Source organism: Rattus norvegicus, chromosome 13 (genome assembly GCF_021556685.1).
Source record: "Rattus norvegicus strain SHRSP/BbbUtx chromosome 13, alternate assembly SHRSP_T2T, whole genome shotgun sequence".
Classification (NCBI taxonomy): Eukaryota; Metazoa; Chordata; class Mammalia; order Rodentia; family Muridae; genus Rattus; species Rattus norvegicus.
The window spans coordinates 80,989,718-81,014,214 of NC_141546.1; the positions used below are offsets into that span (position 1 = coordinate 80,989,718).

The 24,497-nt window shown below is 48.1% G+C and overlaps 1 protein-coding gene across 2 annotated transcripts in view; it reads left to right on the forward strand.

Annotated features, from left to right (window-relative positions):
- Positions 1-735: 735 nt before the first annotated feature.
- Positions 736-24,497, forward strand: part of Gpa33 (glycoprotein A33) — a 37,270-nt gene continuing 13,508 nt past the window's right edge. The window contains exons 1-3 of one of the 2 annotated variants that reach the window (XM_087581266.1): positions 736-1,014; positions 17,255-17,409; positions 23,342-23,558. In XM_087581266.1, coding sequence (XP_087437392.1) covers positions 900-1,014; positions 17,255-17,409; positions 23,342-23,558 — 487 coding nt within the window. In that variant the 5' untranslated portion in view covers positions 736-899. 2 annotated transcript variants of the gene reach the window in all.

Consider the following 24,497-nt stretch of genomic DNA (forward strand, 5'->3'; position numbering starts at 1 on the left):
CAGCTAAGCTGCAAAGGGTGATAAATGGAAAGCAACAACTTCATAAGCCAGCTAAGCTCGGTAGCCAGAAATGGTCACTGCAGGTAATTTCCACAGGGAATTTGTAATACAAGATGGCACCCAGGAAAACATTTATTGTAATCACTTTATCAAAAGTGAGTTTCTCAAGATCACAAAGACCCTCTAGAAACCAGGAGACCCAAGACCAATAACTTTGTAGAAATATGAACAAACTTGGAAGAGGTAACACCCGGTGTGATAATTATTTATTAGCCGTTAAACAGAACTCGGTACTGCCAAATGTATGAATGTAAAAGGCTCTAGGGTATTTTATTAAGTGAAAAATATTTAAACAGCATAATATCATTTGTACATACTCTATAATGTAGAGAGTATCTGTGGCAGAACCTGGTCAGGTAGCTCTCCTGGAGAGATATTTCCTACTGATTTCCTTGGCTGTTCTGGAACTCGGACTGGCCTCAGAGATCTGCCTGCCTCTGCCTCCCGAGTGCTGTGGTAAAATGTGCTATGGTTCATCTCTCACATTTGAAGGAAACAAACATCTCAATTGTGTAGGGACTGTGAGACTTCAGGACTTCCAGGATGTAAGTCTTTGGTGTTAAAAAATTGAGACAGGAGAGCTAAGACATACTATCGTCTTGGTTTCTTGTGCATTTGCTACTTTCCCAGGCATAGTACCAGCTCTGATCGCAGGAACTTCCTGTGTCCTCCACCACCACATTTCTGTCCCAGTGTGGGTGTCAGAGAGGAAAGGCAGAGACAGAAACAATACTGGGTCCTGATGTGCCTCGGCAAATGTGGGCAACGCCCTGCTTTTACTAGCTTTTGCTTCTGAGATTGCTCCCTTTTTATTACAAGGCAACAACATCCCTTCAGTTATGACAGGCCCACACCTTCAGGACTTTGCACTCCTACTAAAGAGGGAGAAGGTAGGAAGATGGCCGGCTCCAGGGGTCTCTCCTAGAGTAGGTGGAGCAGACGCCTCACCCATAGGTGAGCTCACCTGCCAGTCCGTTGACTGGGTGGGGCATGTGGGCCCAGTCTGACACAGGTGACCAGGAGGAGAGTCACCGGGACGACAGACTGAATCGGGCCAGAGGGTAGCTTTAACCAGACAGCCCAGACCTGTCCAGTGCCTTGCCGGTTCCAGACTGGGTTTGTGTCAGAAAAGGAGCAAGACCATGTTGGGGACGGTGGGACCTGTGCTGTGGATGTTCTGTGCGAGTGAGTAAGCCCTCTCCTACCAGACCTGGGGAATGGCGAGGGGTATGATCTGAAGGAGAGGCTGTCCTAGCGTCTCTCACCTCCCTTGGTCTCTGCAGTGCTGTGTCCCACTGAGCAGAGCTATACATTGTACAGTTTGGAGGGGCCGTTTCCAGGCTTATTCCTAAATCAAAATGGTCTTTGTCTCTGTTAGTTCCTAAACAACCCCCAGCCCGTTGTTGTTATGAGAAACTCAAAGAGTCAGACACAGTATTTGAAATCAAGTGTTGTTCCCAAAAAGCCAGGGTGTGGATCTCAGTAGATTTACTGTCTCGGGCAGTTGTTCTCAACCTTCCTAATGTACTGAACCTTTAATATAGTTCCACATGTTCTGGTGACCCCCTAACCATAAAATTGCCATTGCTGCCTCATAACTGCAAAATTGTGACTGTTGTGACTCATAAGTAATGTAAATATCCGTGTTTTCCAACGATCTTAAATGACCCCTGTGAAAAAGTCATTCCATTACCAAAGGGGTCGCGACCCACAGGTTGAGAACCATTGATCTGGTTTGTTTGTTGTTAACTGTCTCCTTAAAGCCGGGAAAGACACAACCGTAAACATGTTAGCACCTATGCCACCTATAGGAAACTTAAAGAGTGAAAAACTTCCTTAATATCCTGTATAGAGCCACAAGCTGGCATGCACGGGCCCTTGGGAGCCCTACCTGGCCCACTCTGACCACTGACAGCTCTGAAGCAGAATCCCTCCTCCCCAGCTCAGCAGTTGATGGGTTTGTGGCTGAATCGAAACTAAGTGCTAAATAGCAAAGCAGTTGTGTGGAGATGGGCAGGGTGTGTGAGGGTGTCTGAACACTTGGGGACTGGACCAGGAGGCTGAGAGAAGGAGTTAAGCTCAGAGACCCTAGTTCAGAGTGTTTGTCCAGTGGCCTGCTTCCAAGATCAGGAACCACAGAGAGGGAGTCAGAGTGGAACAGGAAGCTCTGGAGCCCCAAGGAGCCTGGGAAGCAGAGCCCATGGGGCTTTGGTTAACCCACTGTTCAATACACCCTGGCAAGCCCAGAGCCACCTGGGCCGCCACCCAGCACAGTTCCTCTAGGTCCCGGGGCTTCCTCTCCAGCCCATCTTAGAACCTTGGCTTTGAAGTGAAGGCCACTCTGCTAGGCAGGACAACAGCTTGATCAGATCAAGGCTTTGAGGGAGAGCTAATCAGCCTGGCTGGTTCCAGTTCTATAGGCAGGAGGGTCCATTTTCCTGAGGCAGACACCCTTGTCCCCTTGTCATCAGCCTAGATGGCCAGTCCACTCCCTCATTTACTTAGCTCCTCGATGGGCACATGTAGATGCCTGAGGGGTGGGAAGTCTGGATTCGTCAACCTCAGCCATCATATCTGAAAGAAGGATGCTTGCCTCAGGGGAGGGAGGCTGAAAGGACATGGCCGCCCTCCCCTACTCGACTCAGGGATTCTCTGACCCTCTCCTGAGCCAAGAGTTTTCTCCATGCTTGTATACACACACACACACACACACACACACACACACACACACACACTTGCGCATGCACACACCCTGCATAAAGCCCTGTGTTCTGCAGCCTGGTACTAACGCATGTACACACACACATACGCACACACGTACACACAAAAGAAGTAACACTGGCTCAGGGAAATACCAAAAACCGAGAACACAGTCACTTGCTCAGCTCAGAATGAGAAATGTCCTTAATTCTGAACTGCCTGCAGCAGGCTGGTGGCCTTCTGGAGGGTGAGGCATGTGACCTCTGGGTGAACCCAGCCAGCAGCACTAGTGGGGGTTGGGCATCGAGGTGTATGTGTGTGTGGTGTGTGTGTGTGTTTCCTGACATATTGATAAACTATACCTTCTACCCTCACCCTTTCCCCTCTCCCCCACCATCTCTGCTCAGAACTGCATGCCCACCACCTTTCTTTCTTCCACGACCCTACCTGCTCTAGGAGGAAGGGCTGGAGTGCTGGGGCAGAGGAAACCACTCTGCCAAGGGGTGGAATAATTAATCATTGCCAATCCCGGGTGCCGTCACAGATTACACCAAAAAGCCTTTGGACAGTGCGCTCTCCCTTAGGCTTCAAGGGCAGGCATCGATTTCTGCTTTTGTGTGAGGGGCAGCCTAGGCAGGAATCACAGAAGGTCACCTTCCCTACCTGATTGTGCCCATCATAGATTGTGCTGATGTTTGGGAGAGAGTCACTGAGCTGATGAGGTAGCCCCAGGCTCACTGAACTTTGGGGAGATGGAAGTTATTATAAAAGGCTATACTCAGAGGTGGTATAAATTGGCACCTTAGATTTTTTTTCATTTTTATTTTACTTTAATGCATATATATGAATGTTTTTGCTAGCATGCATGCATGTAGCACATGTGTATCAATGCATGTCGGTTGGATCCCTGGAACTGGGGTTATGAACGCCGGCTGTGAGCCACCATGTGAGTGCTGGGAATCTAATCTGGGTCCTCTGTAAGGGCAACAAGACTCTTAACCTCAGAGCCCTCTACCCAGCCCCAGAATTATTTTTAATGACAAAAGAGGCTGAGACAGTGACTCAGTGGGTCAGAGTGTTTGCTGAGGACCAGGGTTCAAATCCTTAGCACCCACATTAAAAAAAGGTTGGGATAGCCATGCACACCAAAACTCCGGCCCCGAGGAGCAGAGACAGGCAGAACTTGGAGCTCAATGGACAGCCAGCCTGGCTGAGACAAGGATTCAGTAAGTGATTCCAAAAACTGAAGTCAAGAGAGAGGGAGAAGACATTTAATATCCTCCTCTGGCCTCTGTATCTTGCACACACACGCACACACACACACGCACACACACACACACACACACACACACACACACACACACACACACAACTAAAGATGGCCGGCCTGCTTTCATTATTCTAGTTGATGTTTCTAAAAGAGTAATTGACAAACTATACTTTCCCATCAGGCAGATGCCCTGCCCATTTTAATGCCTCACTCTGAGGACCTCTTCTGTCTACTGGAGCAGGGGCAAATTACTTCACCTCATGAAAGCTCGGTGTCATGCCGTGGACTGTAAAACCCAGAGGCTAATTTACAATGCATCCAGTGTGCACTGTGTTTCTAAAGGCAAAGACCTTAGAAGTGAGCCCCTTGTGGACCACGAAGGGCACACTGGTATTATCGTTGCTATTATTAGAGTGAGCAAATGCAGGCACCAGAAGTCAATGACACACTAGTGACCCATCATCTAACAGCTCCGATCTGACCAAAATGAGCCAGGAAATGACACGGAAGTCACTTCGGATGAGTCCCAATTATCACCCATCAGCCAACATGTGCCTGCCCGCTCCCCTCAGAGGCTGCTAGAAAAACCCTCCAGTTTGTGCACAAATTTCAGCCACTTGATCCCCTGAAAGATGAAGATTCTACCTGGAAAGCTCCAGAGGGAGAGTCCATGATCAGGAGCCAAGACCTGACAATATAAAACACAGGCACGTACACACACATACACAGACAGACACTGACATACATGAACACACACAGAGACACAAACACACAAACAGATAAATACACGTGTACCCAAACATCCCCCCATAGACACACACAAAGACAGACACTGGTGTATGTAGACGCACACATACACCATACAGCCATACACAGTCACCCACACCATACACAGCCATACACAGTCACCCACTCACACACACACATCATGCTGACACATACACAGACATAAATACACTCACAGACACACTCAAGGCACACACTTGCACGCACACAGACAAACACACGATACAGACACGCTCATACAGATACACCCCACACAGACACACAGACACTCATATACAAGCACACTAACACACAGAGACACACATACACAGGCGCATACACAGATACATAGAAAGACACAGACATACACACTGACAAAAACAGATACACAAAGACATATACCAAGACACATACACAGACCACACAAACACAGATACATAAACATACCCATTTACAGACACACACACACACACACACATGCACAGACAGACACACACACACACCACATATAGACACACACCCTTTTAGAAGTACAGTGAATTTCTTTGTTGCCTTTATGCTAAACTAGAAAAAATACTGTTTTTCATATAGAAATAAGGAAATCTACCCTTGCAAAGTGTTATACTAGGTGAGAAAAAAAAACTTTTCTCTCTCTCTCTATCCAGACATTAAAAGGTTTCAGTAACCCCCTGGGTGTTGGGCCACAGTGGGATTTTAGGAAGTCTGTTTTCTGGTCGTTGGTCTGGTGAGGCTGTTCTCCACATTAGAATCTTTTGGGGCCCGTCATCAGCAGACACACAGTCCCCACACAGCAGGGTGAGTTTTCCTAAAAGTGCTGCTCTCCACTTGCCTCTCTGAAGTTGGCTTTACAGCCTGGGGACTCCCTGGTGTCTGCTCTGTGGGGGCTCAGAGTCTAAGCTCTGTACTGTTCCCTGGCCCAGGCTGGGCAGTGAGAGGGAGGGCACAGCCTCAGGCATGAATATCTATCTGATAACAGTCAAATTGGAGAATTCCCTTGTGTCCGGGAGCTCTCAACCTCAAGAAAATTTTTGGGCCAGAGCCAGGGCAGTGAAGTGCAAGGCCCATCCTGTCCTCCCCTCTGCTCAGGGCCCTGGGTGTAATCCTTAAGGTCCACCTCCTCTCACCTGATGCCTAGGTATCACTTGCTGGCACAAGGCAGAGGCCAGTGCTCACTGGCACAATTCTGCCTGTCAGAGATGCGATTGGAATTACAATGTCCCAGCTAACATCTGTCTCGGGCCCCAGAGGGGAAACAATGTGAAGAGTGACCAACCTAAGAGGGATGTGTTCCCAGGTGGAGAGTGGCAGGGTCAGGGCCGTCAACCCTGGCTCATTTACATCCACTAGGATCCTTCCTATTTTCTGAATCAGAATCCAGACAGACTGTGTGCTTCTCCATTAAAAACCACCCACGTGGTTCTGAGAAGCAGCCTGGGTTACACTTACAAAGTACAGTGTGGCCGGTAAGTTTCGTCAATGCCCTGGTACCCTGAGTGTGAATTTACTCTCAGTTTTGCATCGTCTGGTGTCATCCCTGAGAGTTGCTGTCTGGTCCCTGGCTGGGTGTCTTGACTCAGGGAAGCCAGCTGCCTGCATTCTTACGCTCCAACGCTCACTCAGGGTACCTGGGACCTTATCCAATGGGTATTGATGGAAGGTCAAGGGAGGGGTATGGAGAGCCTCCCAGGCAGGGGTTGTGTGGGAAGCTGTTCAGGGACCACAGCTTGAGAGGTGAAACCTTTGAGATCCCAGCCCAGGGCTCCATGGAACCCGATTGTGATTATTGCGATGTTGGTCACCAGAAGGCCAGTGAGCCTGGCCCTGTGCATGCCTGTAAGCAGTGTGCCTTCCTGTTAATCTCTCCCTCCTTCCTAAGAGGATGAAGATGTGGTCCAAGCCACATGCTCTTCTGCTTCCTTCCATGGGGTCCTCCGTCCTCTCATGCTTCTGTAGCCTCACCCTCCTCTGCCCCTTGTTGTCAGGGCTCTCGATACTCAGTTCTTCCAGCATCCCTCTGTGAATATATCTGCACCGTTGTTCTTCACTCCTAGCTAATCTCAAAACTCCGAAATGCCCGTCTTCAACCCTACCTCTCTACAAGCTAGAGTCCTGTAAGACCAACAGACAACTTCCAGCTCATATGTCTCTAAAGACTTCCAACTCGCCAGCTACAGCCCAACTCACATTGTGAGTCCCCTAGCCTAAGTCCTTAGTCACCTCTCTGTGCCGCTATCTGATGCTCTCTCTGTCCATCTAGTGACAGAAGGCGAAGACCTAGCAGTGATCTCCTGCCTTTTCCATTGCAGTGCAAAAAGCCATCTCAAATTTACCGCTTACTCGAAATTATAATGCTAATATTTAGTTTGCCCGCAGAGCTGGAGTTGAGAGGGGTCTTAGCTGGGTGACTTTCCTGGGGGTGGAAAACCTCTTCTCGTGCTGGTACCGCCTGTGGCAGGCCAGCTGGTGCTGGCTCTGGCTTTGTTCCCTGTGGCCTTCCACAGTGCAGCCTTAGCTTCCTCAAAGCTTCAGTGGGAGGCCGTGTGGCATTCTACTGTTCAGGGAGTCATAGGCTGAAACTCAAGGGAGGAGTGAAGAGTCCGATTCTTTTTGTTGTTACTGTGTATCTCAGGCTGACCTGGAATGTTACTCTCTAGGCCTCTCTGTCTCTCTGTCCTCAAGTGCTGGGATCATAGATAAGTGCCACCACCCCTGGGAAATGGTTTATTTTCTTCATCACTCACCCACCCTCCGCCTGCCTCTCTCCCTCTCTCCCTCCCTCCCTTCTCCCATCTTCCCCCTCTCTCTCTTCTCCCTCCTTCCTTTCTTCCCTCCATCCCTCCCTCCCTCCCTCTCCTCCCCCCTTTCTCTTTCTCTGGTGGTTATGGAGGGCCTTGTGAATGCTAACAAGTGTTCTATCACCGAGCTACACCTTCAGCCAAACTTTGAGTCTTTTTGGTTTTTCCAGACAAGGTTTCAGTATGTAGCCGGCAGCTGTCCAAGAACTCACTCTGTAGATCAGGCTGGAGATCTGCCTGCCTCTGCCTCTCAAGTGCTGGGATTAAAGGTCTTTGCCACTACTGCCACGCCTCAAACCTTGATTCTTGACGAGAACAGTTTCAAAGAATTTTGGGTCTATCATAACTTGCCAAGTCACCTTTGATGGCCCCTGCTTTCTTACCTGAAGCCAAGTGTCTGCTGCGGATGTTAGGTCTTTTTCACCTGTTCATTTTGCTCAACCTCTTTTGCACTCTGTTGTCATGGCCGCTTAGGCTTGGGCTCGACTCGTGTTTATGTCAGTGATGAGACCCTAGATAGAGTGCTTTATAGGGAGGTACTGGTGGGGTGGCCATAGGTAATCTGGCTGAAAGGGAGCCCAGTAGCTGGTTTGTCCAAAGCTGCTTTCATGGACCCAGTATTCTCTTGTCAGTTGGCTTTTGTGTTTTATTTGGAGTGCCTCTGTGTGTGTGTGTGTGTGTGTGTGTGTGTGTGTGTGTGTGTCTTTGGTCCTGTTGCTATGCTATGCCCTGCCTGTTTCTTTGACCCTTGCCTACTTCACACACCTCCTGTCTTCTATTTCTTTTTGTTGATTATCCCCCAGCCTCTGCCCAGGACAGCGTCCCCACTCCTGAGGCACTTGCTCTCACCACGTGTGGTATGTGTGGGGGAGGGGGCACTTGTTACCACGGTGGTTTCACATTTGTTCTGAGATTATTTATTTATTGCCATCTGACTCACCCAGAGGACTGAACTCTGAGAGAGCAGAACTGGGCCTGTCTCTGCTACCATCAGCTTCCCACCTCTGGCAGGGAGCCTGGAGCCCTGCTGGGTGCTGTTAATGAATGCAATGCCTGCTCTCTTGCCCCTTCCCAGGCAACAGGCCTGCTAGCCCTCACTGTCTCCTGTGCCTCTCCAAGCTTGGCTATTCTAAGTTTACTCTGCCCACTCCACGACTGACTCATATCTGTCTGGAGTCTGACGTGTGAGAGGGACTAGCTAGCACATCTTGCAGCTGAAGAGTGGCCGGAGTCTGTTCCTCCCACAGCTGGAGTCTCACCCCTCCACCCAGTGCAGGAATTCCAGTTTTCAGAACATGGTTTCCAGAGACATATTAGACTTGAAGGTGAGGGCGATAGCCCTCAAGCTGTCTTACATTGGCAGCACTCAACTCTGTTCCCCTGCTGCCTTCTCCCTGCTTTCGGCGCCATGTTCCCAGATCCCTCTGTCCTCAGAGCAGGCCCCTACCCAGGGCACCAACTACTACCCTTGGAAATGGCCTTCCTCCTGAGATGCTCCCTCTCCGCCACCCACTAACCTTTGGGCCACTTCCTTGTCTTCTGCATTGGTGAGTCAGACATGCCACAGGCATCTGACGTGACGCAGGCAGGCGCAGACACAATTTTAGACAGACACTTCCGGTTAGGACGGTCACCCAGTCCATTGGAGAAGAATAAAGTGTGGCTTGAGTGTCCCAGAGCTCGCTGTCCTTCCCTTGCCCACCAGCTTGCTAATACGTGCCCTGCGGGGGAGTGGGTAAAACTGGGAGTGAGCTTGATCCTCCTATGATGCCCGTGTTCCTGCTCCTGCCCAGGATGCTCTGCTTCCTCTGGTCTCTCCTTTGTCTTCAGACTCTTCCTATGTAGAAGCTCACTTTCGTTAACCTGTAGGCTTCCCAAGCCTCTCCATCCTGAGTCTGGTGGGGACTAGAGAAAGCTTCTCAGAGTCTTTGTCTGGCTTTAGCTCTCTCATACACTCTGTCAGGAACACTCTGGGACACAGTAGTCCCTGTGCAGTCTCCACCTCTTGGCTTTGTAGCTGGAACAGTGTTGTCTGTCCATTGTAGGAAACTCAGATGAATGTACCCAGAGGCAAATCCCTAAACTGCCCTTTGGTGCCCAAAGCCCAAGATAGCTGTTATTGATGCTGTCTTTCTGGGTTGTTGTCTTTTAGAACTCACCCTGTGTCTGTGCTCATGTGGGATTGTGGGTTTTGTAGGCACAACCCCTACCCCCTGCTTCTTTCCCTTCTGCACACAACTCAACATGGTGAATGCCATCCCTCGAGGGCTATATCCAATTTTGCCTCCTCAATAAGCTTTCCCATTAAAATCCTTTCCCTGATTTCCCTCCCCCCTCCCATCTCTCTCTTCTCACACTTACTCCTAATACTCTATTAGGCTCCATTAGGGTACTGGTTGACAGTGACATCTACCTGCTTCTTATTAGGGATTATGCCACAAGCCACTCAATCAACAAAGCCCTAATTAGTATCCAGCCAAGAGGCAGGCCTCTTGGGCATTGAGCCAGTGAGTGGCACTTACTAGAATAGTCTGAAGCACCGAGTCCTCTTAGAGAACACCAGCTGGTAAAAGAAGGAGCCTCCACATACAGAGAGAGATTCATGTCAACATCCGGATTATACTCAGAAAGGTAGAACGATAAGGACTGGCTGTGGTCGGGCGGCCTCTAGAGACTATAGACTATGACCGAACCCTGCAAGTTCTGCTAGGCCTGGCACAGGTCTAGGAATTTAGAAGAAATGTATCGAGTTGACCTGAATTTATAGGTTCCTAAAGCTCTATGTTGACCCAACAGTTCAACAAATATAGAGTTAAAAACAACAACAACAACAACAACAAAAAAAAAAACCTCCCGGTGGCTTCTCCCTTCTTTGTCCCGTGCTGAGCACTTGGACTGCTCTACCTGGGAGGAGGGCAAACCTACCTGCATGTGAGAATTGCCTCCTCCTTCTTAGACACATTCATTCTCCTCACCCAAATGTCTGCCTAACCCAAGCTGTGTCCCTTCTGGCCTCCAGCATCTCCTCCCTAAGCAAGAATATGTGGTTTGTCTGAGCAAATGGGTTTTTCTAAGTGGCCACGCTCCTGCCAGTTTCCCCAGGGCTCCCATAATGTGCTGTGTGCCCTTAGGCAGCCAACTCCAGGAGCATTTCATTATCTGCCTGGGCTGTATTACTTTCTGTTTCCCTCTCAGGAGACTGCTTGTTATCTCCTTAACAAATCTTAATTATTTACAAGCAATCATTGAGGCCTCACGCTGGGTCTCCACACCCTAGCTCTGCAGGGGGCTTAAATGACCTCTCTTATTACCACTTAGGACTTCTTGAAGGCTGGACTTCCCTTCTTTGGGAGGGGCTCTCTGGGTCCTTTATTTTATATTCAGGCAGTTTCTTTTCTTTGAAACATACACCTTTCTAATTTCTATTAATATCCATTTTAAAAAATCTGAATGGAATTTCCATTCACGTGCTTAGTGTTTTGCAGTGCCCTGGCCCATGGCTTTTTCCATGGTTGGCAAGTTCTACTGCCCAGGTGTGTCCATGTCATATGTGGAGACGCTTTCTAGTAACTCAGGATAGGTCCTCCCTCAAGTGTCTTGAATTACCAACCCACCCTTCTTGTGTGAAAGTTATCTATGGCTCTGCCAGGCTGTCAAAGAACACTTACCAGAACTTTGCTGGTGCCTTAGGGCCTTTGCTGAGCCCTGGGGATCTGAAGTGAAGGCAATCCCAGACAGTGGAGAAATCTTACTGTTCTTGTAAAGTCCAGGCTGGTCTGACAGCCCTCCCGTGTACATCCTGATACCCAGCAGGTACTCACCTGTAGTAGGTGACACAAAAGGCAACATCTGCATGGGAGACTTAAAACCCTGCCTACAACCTTCCCTACAAACTACTATGACACAGGAAGATTCTTGTAATTCCCCTCTTGCAGATAAAAACACATTTTCCCTGTCAATTTGGATGTCCCCAGGGGTTAACACATCAATGTATTATCAATTCTAAAACCCTAGAACAACTGTGTTAGTCAGCCTCTGTCGGTGGAATAAAACAGCTGGGAAAAAAAAACCTACTTAAACGGGGGTGGGGGGGTGGGGTGGGGGAGGAATTATTTTGGTTCAAGGTTTTTAATCCATTGCCTCTGGGCTCAACATAAGGCAGAGTATCATTGTGGGTACTCACAGTACAGCAAAAAAAGTGGCTGACCTCAAGTTAGATGACAGGATAGAGGAAGGGAGAAAAGGAGGGATGAAGATGGGAAGCAAGACAAGAGGGACAAGCTATCATCTCCAGAAACATGGCCTCAAGGACACACTCTCCCACTTTCAACATTTCCTGCCATCTCCCAGTAGCCCATCAAAATATGACCCTATCAATTAATTAATCAGTCAATCAGTGAGGTCAGAGACCTCCTGTCCAATATCTTCCCCAAGGTCCCTCCTCTGAACATGGCTGCCCTGGAGACCAAGCTTTCAGTGTGCCAGTCTATGGGGATGTTTCGAGTCTGGCCCACAATAGCAACATCGTTCTGTGTTAAAGAGGAGCGTTCCTTGAGCTTTGAGGGAGAAAGGCAAGCAGAGAAGTAAGGAGGGAAGGGAAGAAACTTCTGGAAGCAGGAATTGGTAAGGAGCTGTGGCTTTGTGGGAATTGAAAGGGTGATATTAATGTCGAGGAGGAGGAGGAGGAGGAGGTTGGAAGCTTCTAAAAATGACTTCTTTCCTCATATTCTAGTCGAGGGTTCAATGTCTCACCTGCCTTTTTTTGTTTAACCCCTTAGCGGGGGTGCAAAGACCCACGGGAAGGAAGGACTGAAGAACCAATAAGCATAAGACCAACAGGAAGGGCACAAAGGAACAGGATTATTAAGTTATGGCGAAGCCAGTAAGGTGTTTCGTTGCTGTTAGATCAGAATGGCAGAACTCTGGCTGTATCTGCAGAAGGACTGAAGGTGGTTAGGGTGAATGACCATGACAGCACAGAGTTCCAAAACACGGGGGAGCATCCCACCTGGAATCGTGGAACATGTAAGCCACAGTCAGTCTTTTAAAACCCCTCTCAGATGTACAGCTAACATGAAAATTGCTCTGTGCACTAGTCAAAGGGTGTTTTTTCCCCAATTCTTTGTGAGTCTCCCATCATTTCTATCCCTTTCCTTATCAACCTATTAGCATGTAATGATTTTAACTCACTGTTAGAATGATCGCTAAAATCAATCAATTAGCTTCAGTCATTAGGAATCACTCCTGCTTTCTGTGGGCTAACTTGTAGGCTCTTGTCTCTCACGACGAACTTCTAATCAAGATGCTTCTCAACAGCAGAGCATGAGATGACAAAGTACGGGTGACTCACCAAGGGGAAAGGTATACAACAGTGGCGATCACTCAGAGAGCTCTGATTATGAGTTGGGAACCATTACACAAAGGGCACATCGCTTCCTCATTACTTACCGCTCACAAGACGTACTTTACCCCACTTGGGGTTTCACACGAAGCAGGTGAAGGGATTCTAACTGAGGTATTATTACAACAATACATTTCGAACCTGTGCGTGCATTTACAGCTCCTGCTCATGCAGTGAGTCGTGCTCTGGGAACAGTGGTGAATGAACGGGGATAATCACAGGGGTGTTCCTGGCTTTACAAAAGGGAGTTGGGAATGGGAAGGGACAAGTGGAAGGAAGATGTTTGTCTTGCTGGGGAGGGGATGCACAGAGTCCCCGATCTAGCCTGATCTAGCTTGATCTAGCCTGATCTAGCCTGTTCTGATTGCCACCTCCGATAAGGAGGTGGAATGGCTGCTACAGAGGTGTAGGGTGCTCTCCAACAGCAGGTTTGCTTCCCAGACACTCTCCGGGCCTAATTCTTCTCCTATAAAAATCTCAAGTTTGTTTCTCTTCTGCTGGGAAAGAGTCTACCTGGAGTTTGATTTAGAGGATTGCAAGGTGGCAGAGAGATGGCTTAGCCGTTAAGAATGCTGTCTGCTCTCCCACAGGACTTGAGTTCAAGTTCTACCATCCACATAGGGTGGCTCACAATGGCCTGTGGCTCTAGCTCCAGGGGATCCAACAGCTATTCTAGCATCTGAGGTATGTATTCATGTGCACAGTACCCCTGTGACACACAGAAAGAGCTAAGGGCACGTACGAGCCCAGTCTATGTCCATAAGCCCTGTAAGAAGCAGGCTCCATGCATTTTTTTTATCTTGCCTTGGTAGACACCTGTTAAATACTCGACCACGAACTGAAGAAAGGATGTGAGAGTTTCATTGACGAGGAAAGGGGTGGAAGAAATGGATTCTGTTGGCAGTCAGTACAAACACCATCCCTGCCAGCGGACAACGTGATCCTTTTGTGCTGACCGTTGGGTAGATGTTCTGGACTGTCAACTACGTCTACGTAGAACACATTGCTTAACCCCTCTGAGGTACATGTCAAGGCATGCGAAGACCAGACCTCAATTTTGTCATCTGAAAACTAGGGATAACACCAAAGAGAGAACGGGAGTAAATGAAAAAAGACCTGCACCGTTGAGTTGTAGTTAATGTAATGTAAGAATGAGAGGAATTGGGAGTTACCAACTCCACGTGTTGGCTTGTTCTCCTTTCCCTGACTGTTGGCTTCCTATCTGGTTCCTGTTCCTTAGTCCTGAGTGAGTGGACAGCTGAATTCGGAAAGAATGGCTCAATGAGTTAGTTCTCTTTGATTTGGTGGCGAGAACTGGTTGATGGGAGGGACTGTGCTACCTGAACTCCACCAGTGGCAGCTGTTGTAATAGACTGCTCACATGTAAGACAAGGAAGAATCCTTATTCAGGTCATGGAGAATGGTCACCTTGAGGACAAGGCTCCAGGGAAATGGGTCCGGGCAAGAGGTGAGGTAAAGATCAATGGCAGTTGTCATGACTACTACTAGGCACCCAGGGAACATCATATAATCGTGCGCTCTGAACAGGATGTAAGCTGGGGCTGGGACCTAGAAGATAGCAGAGGCCCTTTCTAGAAACTCGCCACCTGGTGAAGGATGCCTTACTCCTAATGACAATGAATGTGCTTTCTGATAGATGAAAGTGGAGAGACCTCTGGTGACATGGAGGAGCCATGGTGAGCCATGGCCATGTAGGAAACAGCTCAGGGGCAGGCTTCAGATACCAAAGAAGACAGTGTTTGGATGACTTCAGGGTGATGTCTGGCAATGGGGCACTGTTATCCCCTGCTCCAACTATGCCAGGAATTTACGAATGCCAAGGAGAAGGCTGGCTTTTAGAAACTTTTTTTTTTTTAAATCCCCCAGTATCTATTTCTCTGATTTCACAAAGAAGACCCAGGAGCTCTCGTCACCCAGCTCCCTTGTTGGGCAGTGCTCACTATGTCAGGGCAGTTGGCTCTCACTGAACACCGAAGTATGAATAGCTCCATTCCTAGGAATTTGCATCCTCAAAAAAAAAAAAATCCTGTGCTCTTGTTTTATTTCTGTTATTCTCACAAATATCCTGACAAAAAGCAACAAGGGAAGGGTTATAATGCCAAGTTACGTCCCATCATTTTGGAGAAGTCAAGGCAGGACTCAAGCAAATAGTCACATCATATCAACATTCACGAGTTAAGAGAGAATAACTATGTTCTTGCTGGCCTGTACAGTTTACTGCCTCTGCTTTTACGCAATTCAAGGCCCCTCAGCCTAGGGAATGGTGTCACTCACAGTGGACTTTGTCTTCCTACCTCAACGAGCAATCAAGACAGTTCCTCACAGATATACCACAGTCAAAATGGATGTAGACAATTTCTCAATGATGACTCTTCCCCCGTGATTCTGGGGTATGCCAAATTGACGTTAAAACTAAGCAGCACACCTTGTTAATCTGACAGATGCCCACGTTTTGCAGTGGTGACTTCAGAGCTAGGTGACAGAAGGCTACTTTTAGCAGGATGCTTTCATTCCTTGTGACACAACATCCTCTCAGGAACCCTCAGAGCAAACTTTGTTCAGACTGCTACCCCCAAGTCTACCAACTCATCTGTGCCTTTAGCACAGTAGATGGGTGGCTTGCGGTCCTTTCTAAGGCTTTCTCTTCCTACCACCCTGCTAACTCCATTCTCTTCTGACTCATTCTTTTCAACAAACAGCCTCAAAGTATTTTTAAGTCATCAAATAGAGCCCCCTAAAGACACAAACCTGTCTTGGTCCTAATGTTTATTTTAGCTATAACGTACTCACGTCCTTTCTAGAAAGGTTGTCTACTTGTTCCTTATTCTTGTTCCACTTTGTCTTCCATTTAAGTTCCATCCCCACCTCTCCACTCCATCTGCTCATGTCAAGGTCATCTTCACGTTCCTACATCTAGCTGCTGTCAGTCTTGGTCCTGAGTCCCTTTATTAACAGATCATTGACTTCTGAGCAGTTGACCCCTGTCTTAGTCACTGTATTGCATGAAGAGGAGATACCATGACCAAGACAATTCCCATGAAACAAAGCATTTAACTGGGGGCTCGCTTACAGTTTCCCAGAGTTAGTCCATGACCATCATAGCTAGGAGCATGGTGTCATAGTGTCATGTGTCATGAGGGTAGGCACTAGAGCAATTGTCAGGGGTTGGGGAGGGAAAGAGAGAGAGAGAACCTGTGCCTGACATGGGCTTTTTGAAACCTTAAAGCCCATCCCCAGTGGAACACTTCCTCCAACAAGGCTACGCCTCCTAATTTTTCTAATCCTATCAAAGAGTTCCACTCCCTGGTGACTAAATATTCAAATGTATGAGCCTAAGGGGCCCCATTCTTATCTAAACCATCACAACTCCTTTTGTGAGACACCTTGGCCTCTCAGAAGCTTTCTCTTCATTTTCTTAGCTCTTCTGCGTGTGTGTGTGTGTGTGTGTGTGTGTGTGTGTGTGCGCGCGCGCGCGCGCGCGCGAGCGCGTATGCTGAGCTTCCTCACCAAGTATTAGCCAGCACACCAGAGTAGCATTGGAAGAGGACAAGGCAAAGCATATTCTGTCACATGAGTTAGCGTGGGAGCTATGGAATGCCCTCACACCATACTTACAGACCACCCAGATTCAGATGGCGCTAACACTAAGGAAGGAGACTGTGGGAGGGAATGGTGGAACTGTGGGTTTTTTTTTTTAAACTCTTTTCTAATAATTACTTCTGATAAATAAAATGCCCCCTAGGGATATTCTCTTTTACTTTGATTTAATCTTGCTCATGAATTTCTCTCTGATAAGCAAGTGTTCCATTAATATTCGCTAGGTAAGTAAATACACAAATCATGGTTACGACAGAAAGGCATTTCCCAAGATCTTTCTGTGCTTGGTATGAAGTAAAACTTCATTTCCCCAATAACTGGTGGGAACACTGGGGCTTAGAGCAGTCTGCACAACGGCCCAGCGGATAGCTGAGATGGAAAGCCAGGGAGCCATCAAAGGCAGATAAAGTCTTCGGGACACCTCAGGGTAGGAAGACTCAGACCACGGCACTTGACTTCCTCCCTGTCCTGGTCTTGGAGACAGCTGCTAGCATGTGCTGACCAGGTTGCTGCTGCGGTAGTTTTCTAGGGCCACAGAACTCCTCCGAACATTCTTGCAGTGGTTCAAAGACACTGCGTGGGTGGGTACGTGCGAGCGCGCCATTTATTCTCCTTTCTTTCCAGTCTGGGTGGCTGCTGATGCTATTACTGTGGAAACCACACAGGACGTTCTTCGGGCTGCTCGAGGAAAGAGTGTCACCCTCCCATGCATCTACAGCACTCCTGTTTCAGACCGACAGGGATTCATTCAGTGGGATAAGCTTCTCAGAAGTCAAACGGTAGGACTCCAGGGTGAACGGGATATCGTGGGTCATGATTGTCACCTGATCTCCTGACAGGCCCGTACCTTAAAGCCTTCCTTGCCTCACTTCCTCTTTCCTCTCTCTGGGTTGAGGTTCAAACCCAGGGCCTTGGGATCTGATCCTGCGCTCTAGCGCTGAGCTGTGGCACTGGGGTTCCTCCCTGTCCCGGTCTTGGAGACAGCTGCTCGCATGCCCTGACAAGGTTTCATACGGCCGCAAAATTCCTCTGAGCATTCTTGCAGTGATCTGAAGATATCGAGTCTTATTTTTGAAAATATTTTATGAAAATTATGTATATATGTTTATGGACATATACACCATTGGTTTGTTTCCTATGTTTTGCTGCCACAGTAAACCCAATCGTCATTATATGTGATATATATATGATATATATTCACAAGGTCCTGAAACAAATAATGAATGAATGAACGGAACGTCTGTGTTACTTTCATTAGACGTGTCGCCAGTCTTCATTCTCACCCACAGTAGTGTCCACCCATTTTCTCAGCATATGCTCAAACTGTCTGATAACCAGTGACTTGATAAGTGAGAAACGTATCACATTTGCGATCACATGGAGCATCCATCTGCACTTTTAAGTCAGGCCTTCTTTTAAAATGCTAACACTCACCACAGAGGTGGTGGAGGGTACCCCCATACTCGGGAGGTAAAAGCCAGAAAGAGCCCCAGTTTGATTCCAGTCCCCATAACTCCCCCCAAAATTCTTTAAAAATAAAATTGATGTATTCTAATTAACTTACAAACAAAGCCATCCAATGGCTAGTTTAAACCCCAGTCCCAAACTCTGTACACCTCCGTGAACTTGTACACAGTTAAGATGGTCAGTCATACAGAAACCATGGAACAATGTTAAGGTTTTATACTTTAACTATCTGTTATATTTGTATTTTTTTTAAATTATCTTAGTTAGGATTCTAATGCTCTGATAAAATACCATTACCACAAAGAGATTTAGAGAGGGAAGGTTTTTCTCGTTTATACTTCTGCACGGTAGGCCATGGTCAAAGGAAGTAAAGGCAGAAACTTAAGATAGGAACCTGGGTGCAGGAACTGAAGTCATGGAGAAATGCCTACTGTGAGGCCCTGGAGAGATGCTTGCTTCCCTGGCTTGCTCAGCCTGCTTTCTCACAGCACCCAGGACCACCAGCCCAGGGATGAGGTCACTCACAGTGGGGAGCCTTTGTGCATCTATCACCAGTCAAGAAAATGCTCTCTGGGTCTGCCTGCAGGCAGGTCTTACAGAGGCGTTTCTGGGTTGAGAGCCCCTCACTCATCCCAATGACTCTAGCTCGTGTCAAGTTGACATGAAACTGACCAGCACTTTGTCCACCACAGGTTAAAACAAAACATGATAGGGTTGAAACCAGGAGAAAAATAGCTTTATAGCCTCTTGCTACCACGACTCGCCCTTGGTCTCCTTTCTGCAGTATAACCTTTAGGGAAAGAAACTTTTAATAACATATCTGCTGGAGATAATCATCAGGTTCCCCAGCCACGTATGGAGAAAGAGGCTTTAGCCTTTTCTCTGACAGAGAATGGCAGGACTCCTGGGTGACAGGTCTGACAAAGGACTCAGTCTTATCTTTATGTACCGAGGGTCCTGATGGGCCACAGACGCCTATCCTGTCTGCCCCCAGAGGGAAAAACCCATTCTCCTGCTGCTGTCTTGAGCTTCAGCCTGAGGGAACTGAAGGGCCCTGCACCTCCTTCCAGATGCCTCCAGCAAGCCAGGACAATGTCTATGGCTGACTGATTCTCAGTGCCGACATAGACTACGGTTATTTATTGACTGCTGGGTACTCTACTTCCAAATGGATGTGAGGCAGCATCCTTGAGACTAAAAACAAATGCAGAGAAAAGCATTGTTTTTTTGTGAGTCCCAGGAGGTGCTGTGGTCAGGAAGAGATCCAGGAATGATATCTTTGATGAGAGGGTGTTATGAGGTGGGAAACCCAGGCAGAGCCAGCCAAGGGTCAGGAAAGAGCTGGGTACCTATGGACTGTTCCTAAGCCTAGATACCACCCTGCCCTCAGCCTTGCCTCCTTGAATGAGCCAGGCATTCCCTGTGGGCTATGCACCCGATCAGGGCTATCAGGGCTATCAGGTGTGGGTGGACAGCTTGTGTCTTGCACAGGGCTATCCAGCTGAAGGCGCCTGGGCCTCCAATAGCTACACCATGTGCCCTAACCTGGGCAGAGTCTGTTGGAAAACTGGAACGCCTTGTTCTAACTGGAAAGGTGTTACGGTGGTTTCTTACCGAAACAAGCCTGTGCAAAACCCACAACCAGTTATTATATTTATAAGCTATATGCCTAGATTGGGCAGATCTATCACTATACTAATTTATTCCCCAGTTGTGAGACCCCTTGCTACTTGTGGCCTCTCCCGGTCATGTAGTTCTGCTCCATCTTCCCTCCTCTTCCTCTTCCTCCCTTCTTCTCTCTCTCCTCTCTCTCTGAGACCATCTGTCCCACCTTTCCCTTCCACTGCCCAATCATCAGCTCTAGCCTTTATTTGAACAGTTAGAATGGGGAGAAGGTTCAGTGAGATCACCTGAGAACATGAACTCATCAGGGTAGCCACTCTTGAGGAAGTAAAATTAACTTCAGATTCAAACAGCACCAGGGCGACCCACAGCAGACAGGCTCTGCATGCTCAGGACCCAGACCCCGCACAGCGTCTCCATGTTTTCTTCTCTGCCCATCTCACCCGTCTTCTCTCCTAACACTCTTGAAATCACCAGCATTTCCCAATAGCAACTACTTTTCCTTCTTAGAGCTCTACTTCTTGGCTTTGGGGGACCTTGGCTTGACTTTCCCCCTTGTCTTTCTGAGCCTTATTTGATCTTTGAATAACTTGGGTACTTGGCATTTGCTTGGAGCCCATGTCTAGCCTACATCTCGGTGAACACCTGTATGCCACTGACTTCCAAACTTTCATTCCCCAGACATATTACCAGCTGAAAGTCTCTTCTTAGTTCTGTCCTCAAAAGAAAGGACTCAGCCAAGAGACACGTACAGTTAAAACAGAAGTTCATTTACCAGGGCAAAGCGTGAACCCCCAAGAGAGACTGGAGTGGGCCGACCTGAATGTTGGAGGGAGTAGCCACTGGGTTCTGTGTGTAGAAATACAGCAGTTTTGTGAATGTTCAAGAAGTGGACCACCTATTCATTGGGACAATGTAGCCCCCTTTTCCCCTTAAACCACAGTGGACTAGATTTTGCTTTTAGGATATTTCTTCTTATGATCCTCTTGAAAAGCCCACAAGTTGGGGGAGGGTCAAGGCCGCCATGCACATGATATGATAAAGGAGCAGGGGCTTTGGAGAACCCACCCCTCTGTAGATGTGAATGGACGACAGTGAGGAAGAGCACTGGCGCCCTAGTCTCTGACACAGCAGGAGAAGTTAACTACATCTCCCAGTGTGTTTCACCACAAAGAGGCCAAAGAGGCCATCTAACAGGGGAGACACAGCTGCCATGAGAACACGTGATTTCCTTGCTTCCTCGAGCCTAACTCCTTGCCTGTCTCTTTCAGTGAGATTCCGCTGTCCCGTCTGACCATGCTGAATCCCTCCACCTTGGTGTCTCATAGACCTGTCAAGCATCCTGCTTGTAAACAGAACACATACTTTTTGTTTAAAGCACTCTCCTCAGGAGCTAACTCTGTTGGGAAGGCAAACATGCATGACTAAACCCTAAATCTGAGATTAGCTGCTCTCTAACTCTGCGTCTCGGTCCCACCCCTAATTTTATGTCAACCCCCCCCCCCACTTCTATCTTTTAGCCCTTCCAACTCATTTTTGTCTCTGTGCTGCCACAACCCGATTTGACAGCAATCATGGTTTTTCCACTTTTTTTAAATTAAGGATTTCATTTATTTATCAGGGTGAGTATATAGAAGTCAGATGGCAGCTTTGTGGGAATCCGTTCCCTCTTTCCTGGGATTTGAACTCAGATCGTCAGGTTTGGTGGCAAGTGTCTTTACCCACTGAGCTATCTCTCCAGCCCTCCTGGTTACCTCTTAACCTGTTCTTTAGAAAAGGAGCTAATCCTCCAAAATGCAGAATTCTGGGGTCAGGGACACTCCTGGACTGTAGAGCCCTTGCCTAGCATGTGGAAGGACCGAGGTTCAGTCCACATCCACATTGGAAACCAAACCAAACCGAACCAAGCAGCATCAATGAAAAGCTAACGCACGTTAGTTACTGCTTTGAAGGTGAACTGTGAACTACTTAGTGTTGCACAGTGTCTCAGATGTGACCCAGTAGAATCTGCAGTGCTTTGGCTCAGACAGGATCATCTCAGCCCTGCTAGTCACTTAAACATGTCAACTCGTGGCGTCTCCCGGGTTTCCTCCCTGTAAGAAGATGTGATCGTAAAGTCTACTTACGGTTAAATGAGATGACAGATAGCACTGGAGTATGCCGGTTAAATGAGATGACAGATACCCAGTCCTTGGAACAGTACGCAGCACAATAACAAACATCCTAAGTAGCAGTTATGGCCTTTATTGCCCAGGCTCTGCTCTTGCTAATCTGTCACTCACTCACACTGTGCCACTTGGGTTTGACACTGCTTTTTGGTTTCTTTCCTTTGCCTCCAATGTTCAACACATTACACACCCTGCCCCAGTCTTCTCTCTCTCTCTCTCTTTTTTTAATTTTTAATTTAAGTATTTATGTTATGTATATGAGTACACTGTCGCTGTCTTCAGACACACCAGAAGAGGGCATCGGATCCCCATTACAGATAGTTGTGAGCCACCATGTGGCTGCAGGGATTTGAACTCAGGACCTCTGGAAGAGCAGTCAGTGTTCTTAACGGCTGAGCCATCTCTCCAGCCCCCTGCTCCAAGCCTTCTAGCTATTTACCTGATTAATTCACAGCTGCTTTTCAAGAGTCAGTGAAGCTATCACCCTTTGTAGGAATCCTCCCCCAAGTGGCTAGGGTCTTCTAATCTCGAGATACCCTGGTTGGCTGGTTTGCAGACTCATTGTCTTTGAGGGGACAACTCATGAGTTGTATGCTGGACTGTCGTAATGGCTAGCCGAGGCAGACACCTTGCCAGGCCCGCATGTGTTGTCATCAGCATCTCCGTTCTGTAGTGGAGAAAAGAGTCTCAGAGCAGCCCAGCTTGTTGCTCAAGGACACTCAGCAGCAGGGTGAGCATTGGACTGAGGCCGTCTGGTCTGTGTCTGTGTATAAGTCATTGATATGCTGCCCCATCACCACCAATGGATAAATAAATAGACAAACTCCAAGGGCAGCAATAGTCACAATTAGGTGAGCTTGGAACTCACCGGTTACCTAGTATGGTTCCCGGCCTTCGGCGGTGCTCTGCAAGTGTTGGATGAAGGGAGGGAGGGAGGGAGGATAAACCACTGCTTACACGTCTGAGTGTTGGGATCCGAGCGGACCTTGTTCACACACTGGTATTCCAGGCTGAGTGCCTCTGGGCTCTTGGGTATCCCTGTGCTTCTGTGCTGCTTCTTGCTGTCCTTCCAGTCCTCATGCATCCCAAATTGGCTTAGAACTTGCTGCATTAGCCAAGGGAGACTTTGAACTTCCCCCTCTCCCCCGCCCCCATCACCTCTGGAATGCTGGGATGATCACCAACGCACAACACCAAGTTTACACGGTATTAGGGGTCAAATCCGGGCCTTTGTGTGCAGTAGGCAAGTATACCAACTAAACTACCACCCCGGCCCCTAAAACTTTCACTTAAAAGTCAATCTTTAAAGTCTAGAGTTATCTAGCTAGCTAATAAAAGAAATCTGCCCATAGGTACTGCCCTTCTGTTTGACATGCTATTGGTTGGTTCTGGGGGAAGAAGACTGAGTCAGGGCAGGGCCGCGCCAGGGTCTGGCAGATCTTTCCTCTTTCAGGAAAAAGTGGCCACCTGGACTTTTGAGACGAAGAAATACACCTATGGGAGCCGTTACGAGAACCGCGTGAGAATATCTAACGATGCCGAGCTGTCGAACGCCTCTATCACCATCGACCAGCTGACCATGGATGACAATGGCACCTACGAGTGCTCTGTCTCACTGATGTCAGACCAGGATGTCACCTCCAGGTCTCGAGTCCGCCTCTTAGTCCTCGGTGAGTGTCTCTGTGTTTTTCTGTCAGAGGAGGGTGGGCAGAGGCGTGCTGTCGGCATCAGAGCCTTGGTTCCACCTCTCCCTCTGGAGCCAAATGCTCTCCCGGTTCTCAGTGAATAGCAGGTTGTTTCTGAGGGCAGAGACGGTGGCTGGAGTCATCCCTCCATCCTGTTGCTCATTCCCCTCCCCAGCTTCAAACTCATTACTCAAGAGAAGGGAAGGGGCTCCCCAAGCAGTACACAGATTCTCGGTGTGTGGCACTCACAGGGCCGATCGGGACTCTCATAGGTGACTTTCCCTGCTCTCAACTCAGCTCCACAGCACAGTAAACCCCCCCCACCCCCGCTTCCCCTCCGCCTCTTCAAACAAAGGTGCAGTCGCCAACCAACGGGATTCCTTTTCATGGGAGAATTTGTTGGAATTTATAGTTTTGGAAAGATGAGGAAACTCGTCTGCTCCAGATTCTGAGTAGATGAGGCCCATAGGAAGGAAATAATTGCCTCAAAACCAGTTTCTGGGCACATTTTAATGAGTACCTGGTCTATGTGCAGTTATAAGCAGTGGTCCCACTTTTGGGAGGCAGCAACTCTGTACATTAAAACAACGGATCGTTTCTCCTTTTTTCCCTTTACACTACGTGGCAGAATTTCTTTTAAATTGTGTATGGTAGTTGTTGGACTTATAGAAAGCATTATAGTGTGTCAGATACCCTGTGGTATCAACTAATGCTGCCTAAAGAAGAGGCAAGACCTCGTCCCATCGCGCCACCATGTGGCAGCCAATGGTAATGCAGGCAGGCGTCTTAAACTTCGCCCATGTTCTCCACACACTCATCCACGTTCCTCTTTCCTTTGAAGACGTGTGATATTATAAAGCACTTAGCAAATTGCTTCTTGACAAGGCTCCGTGAACACCTCGGGTTTCAATGCTTTTTGTTAGT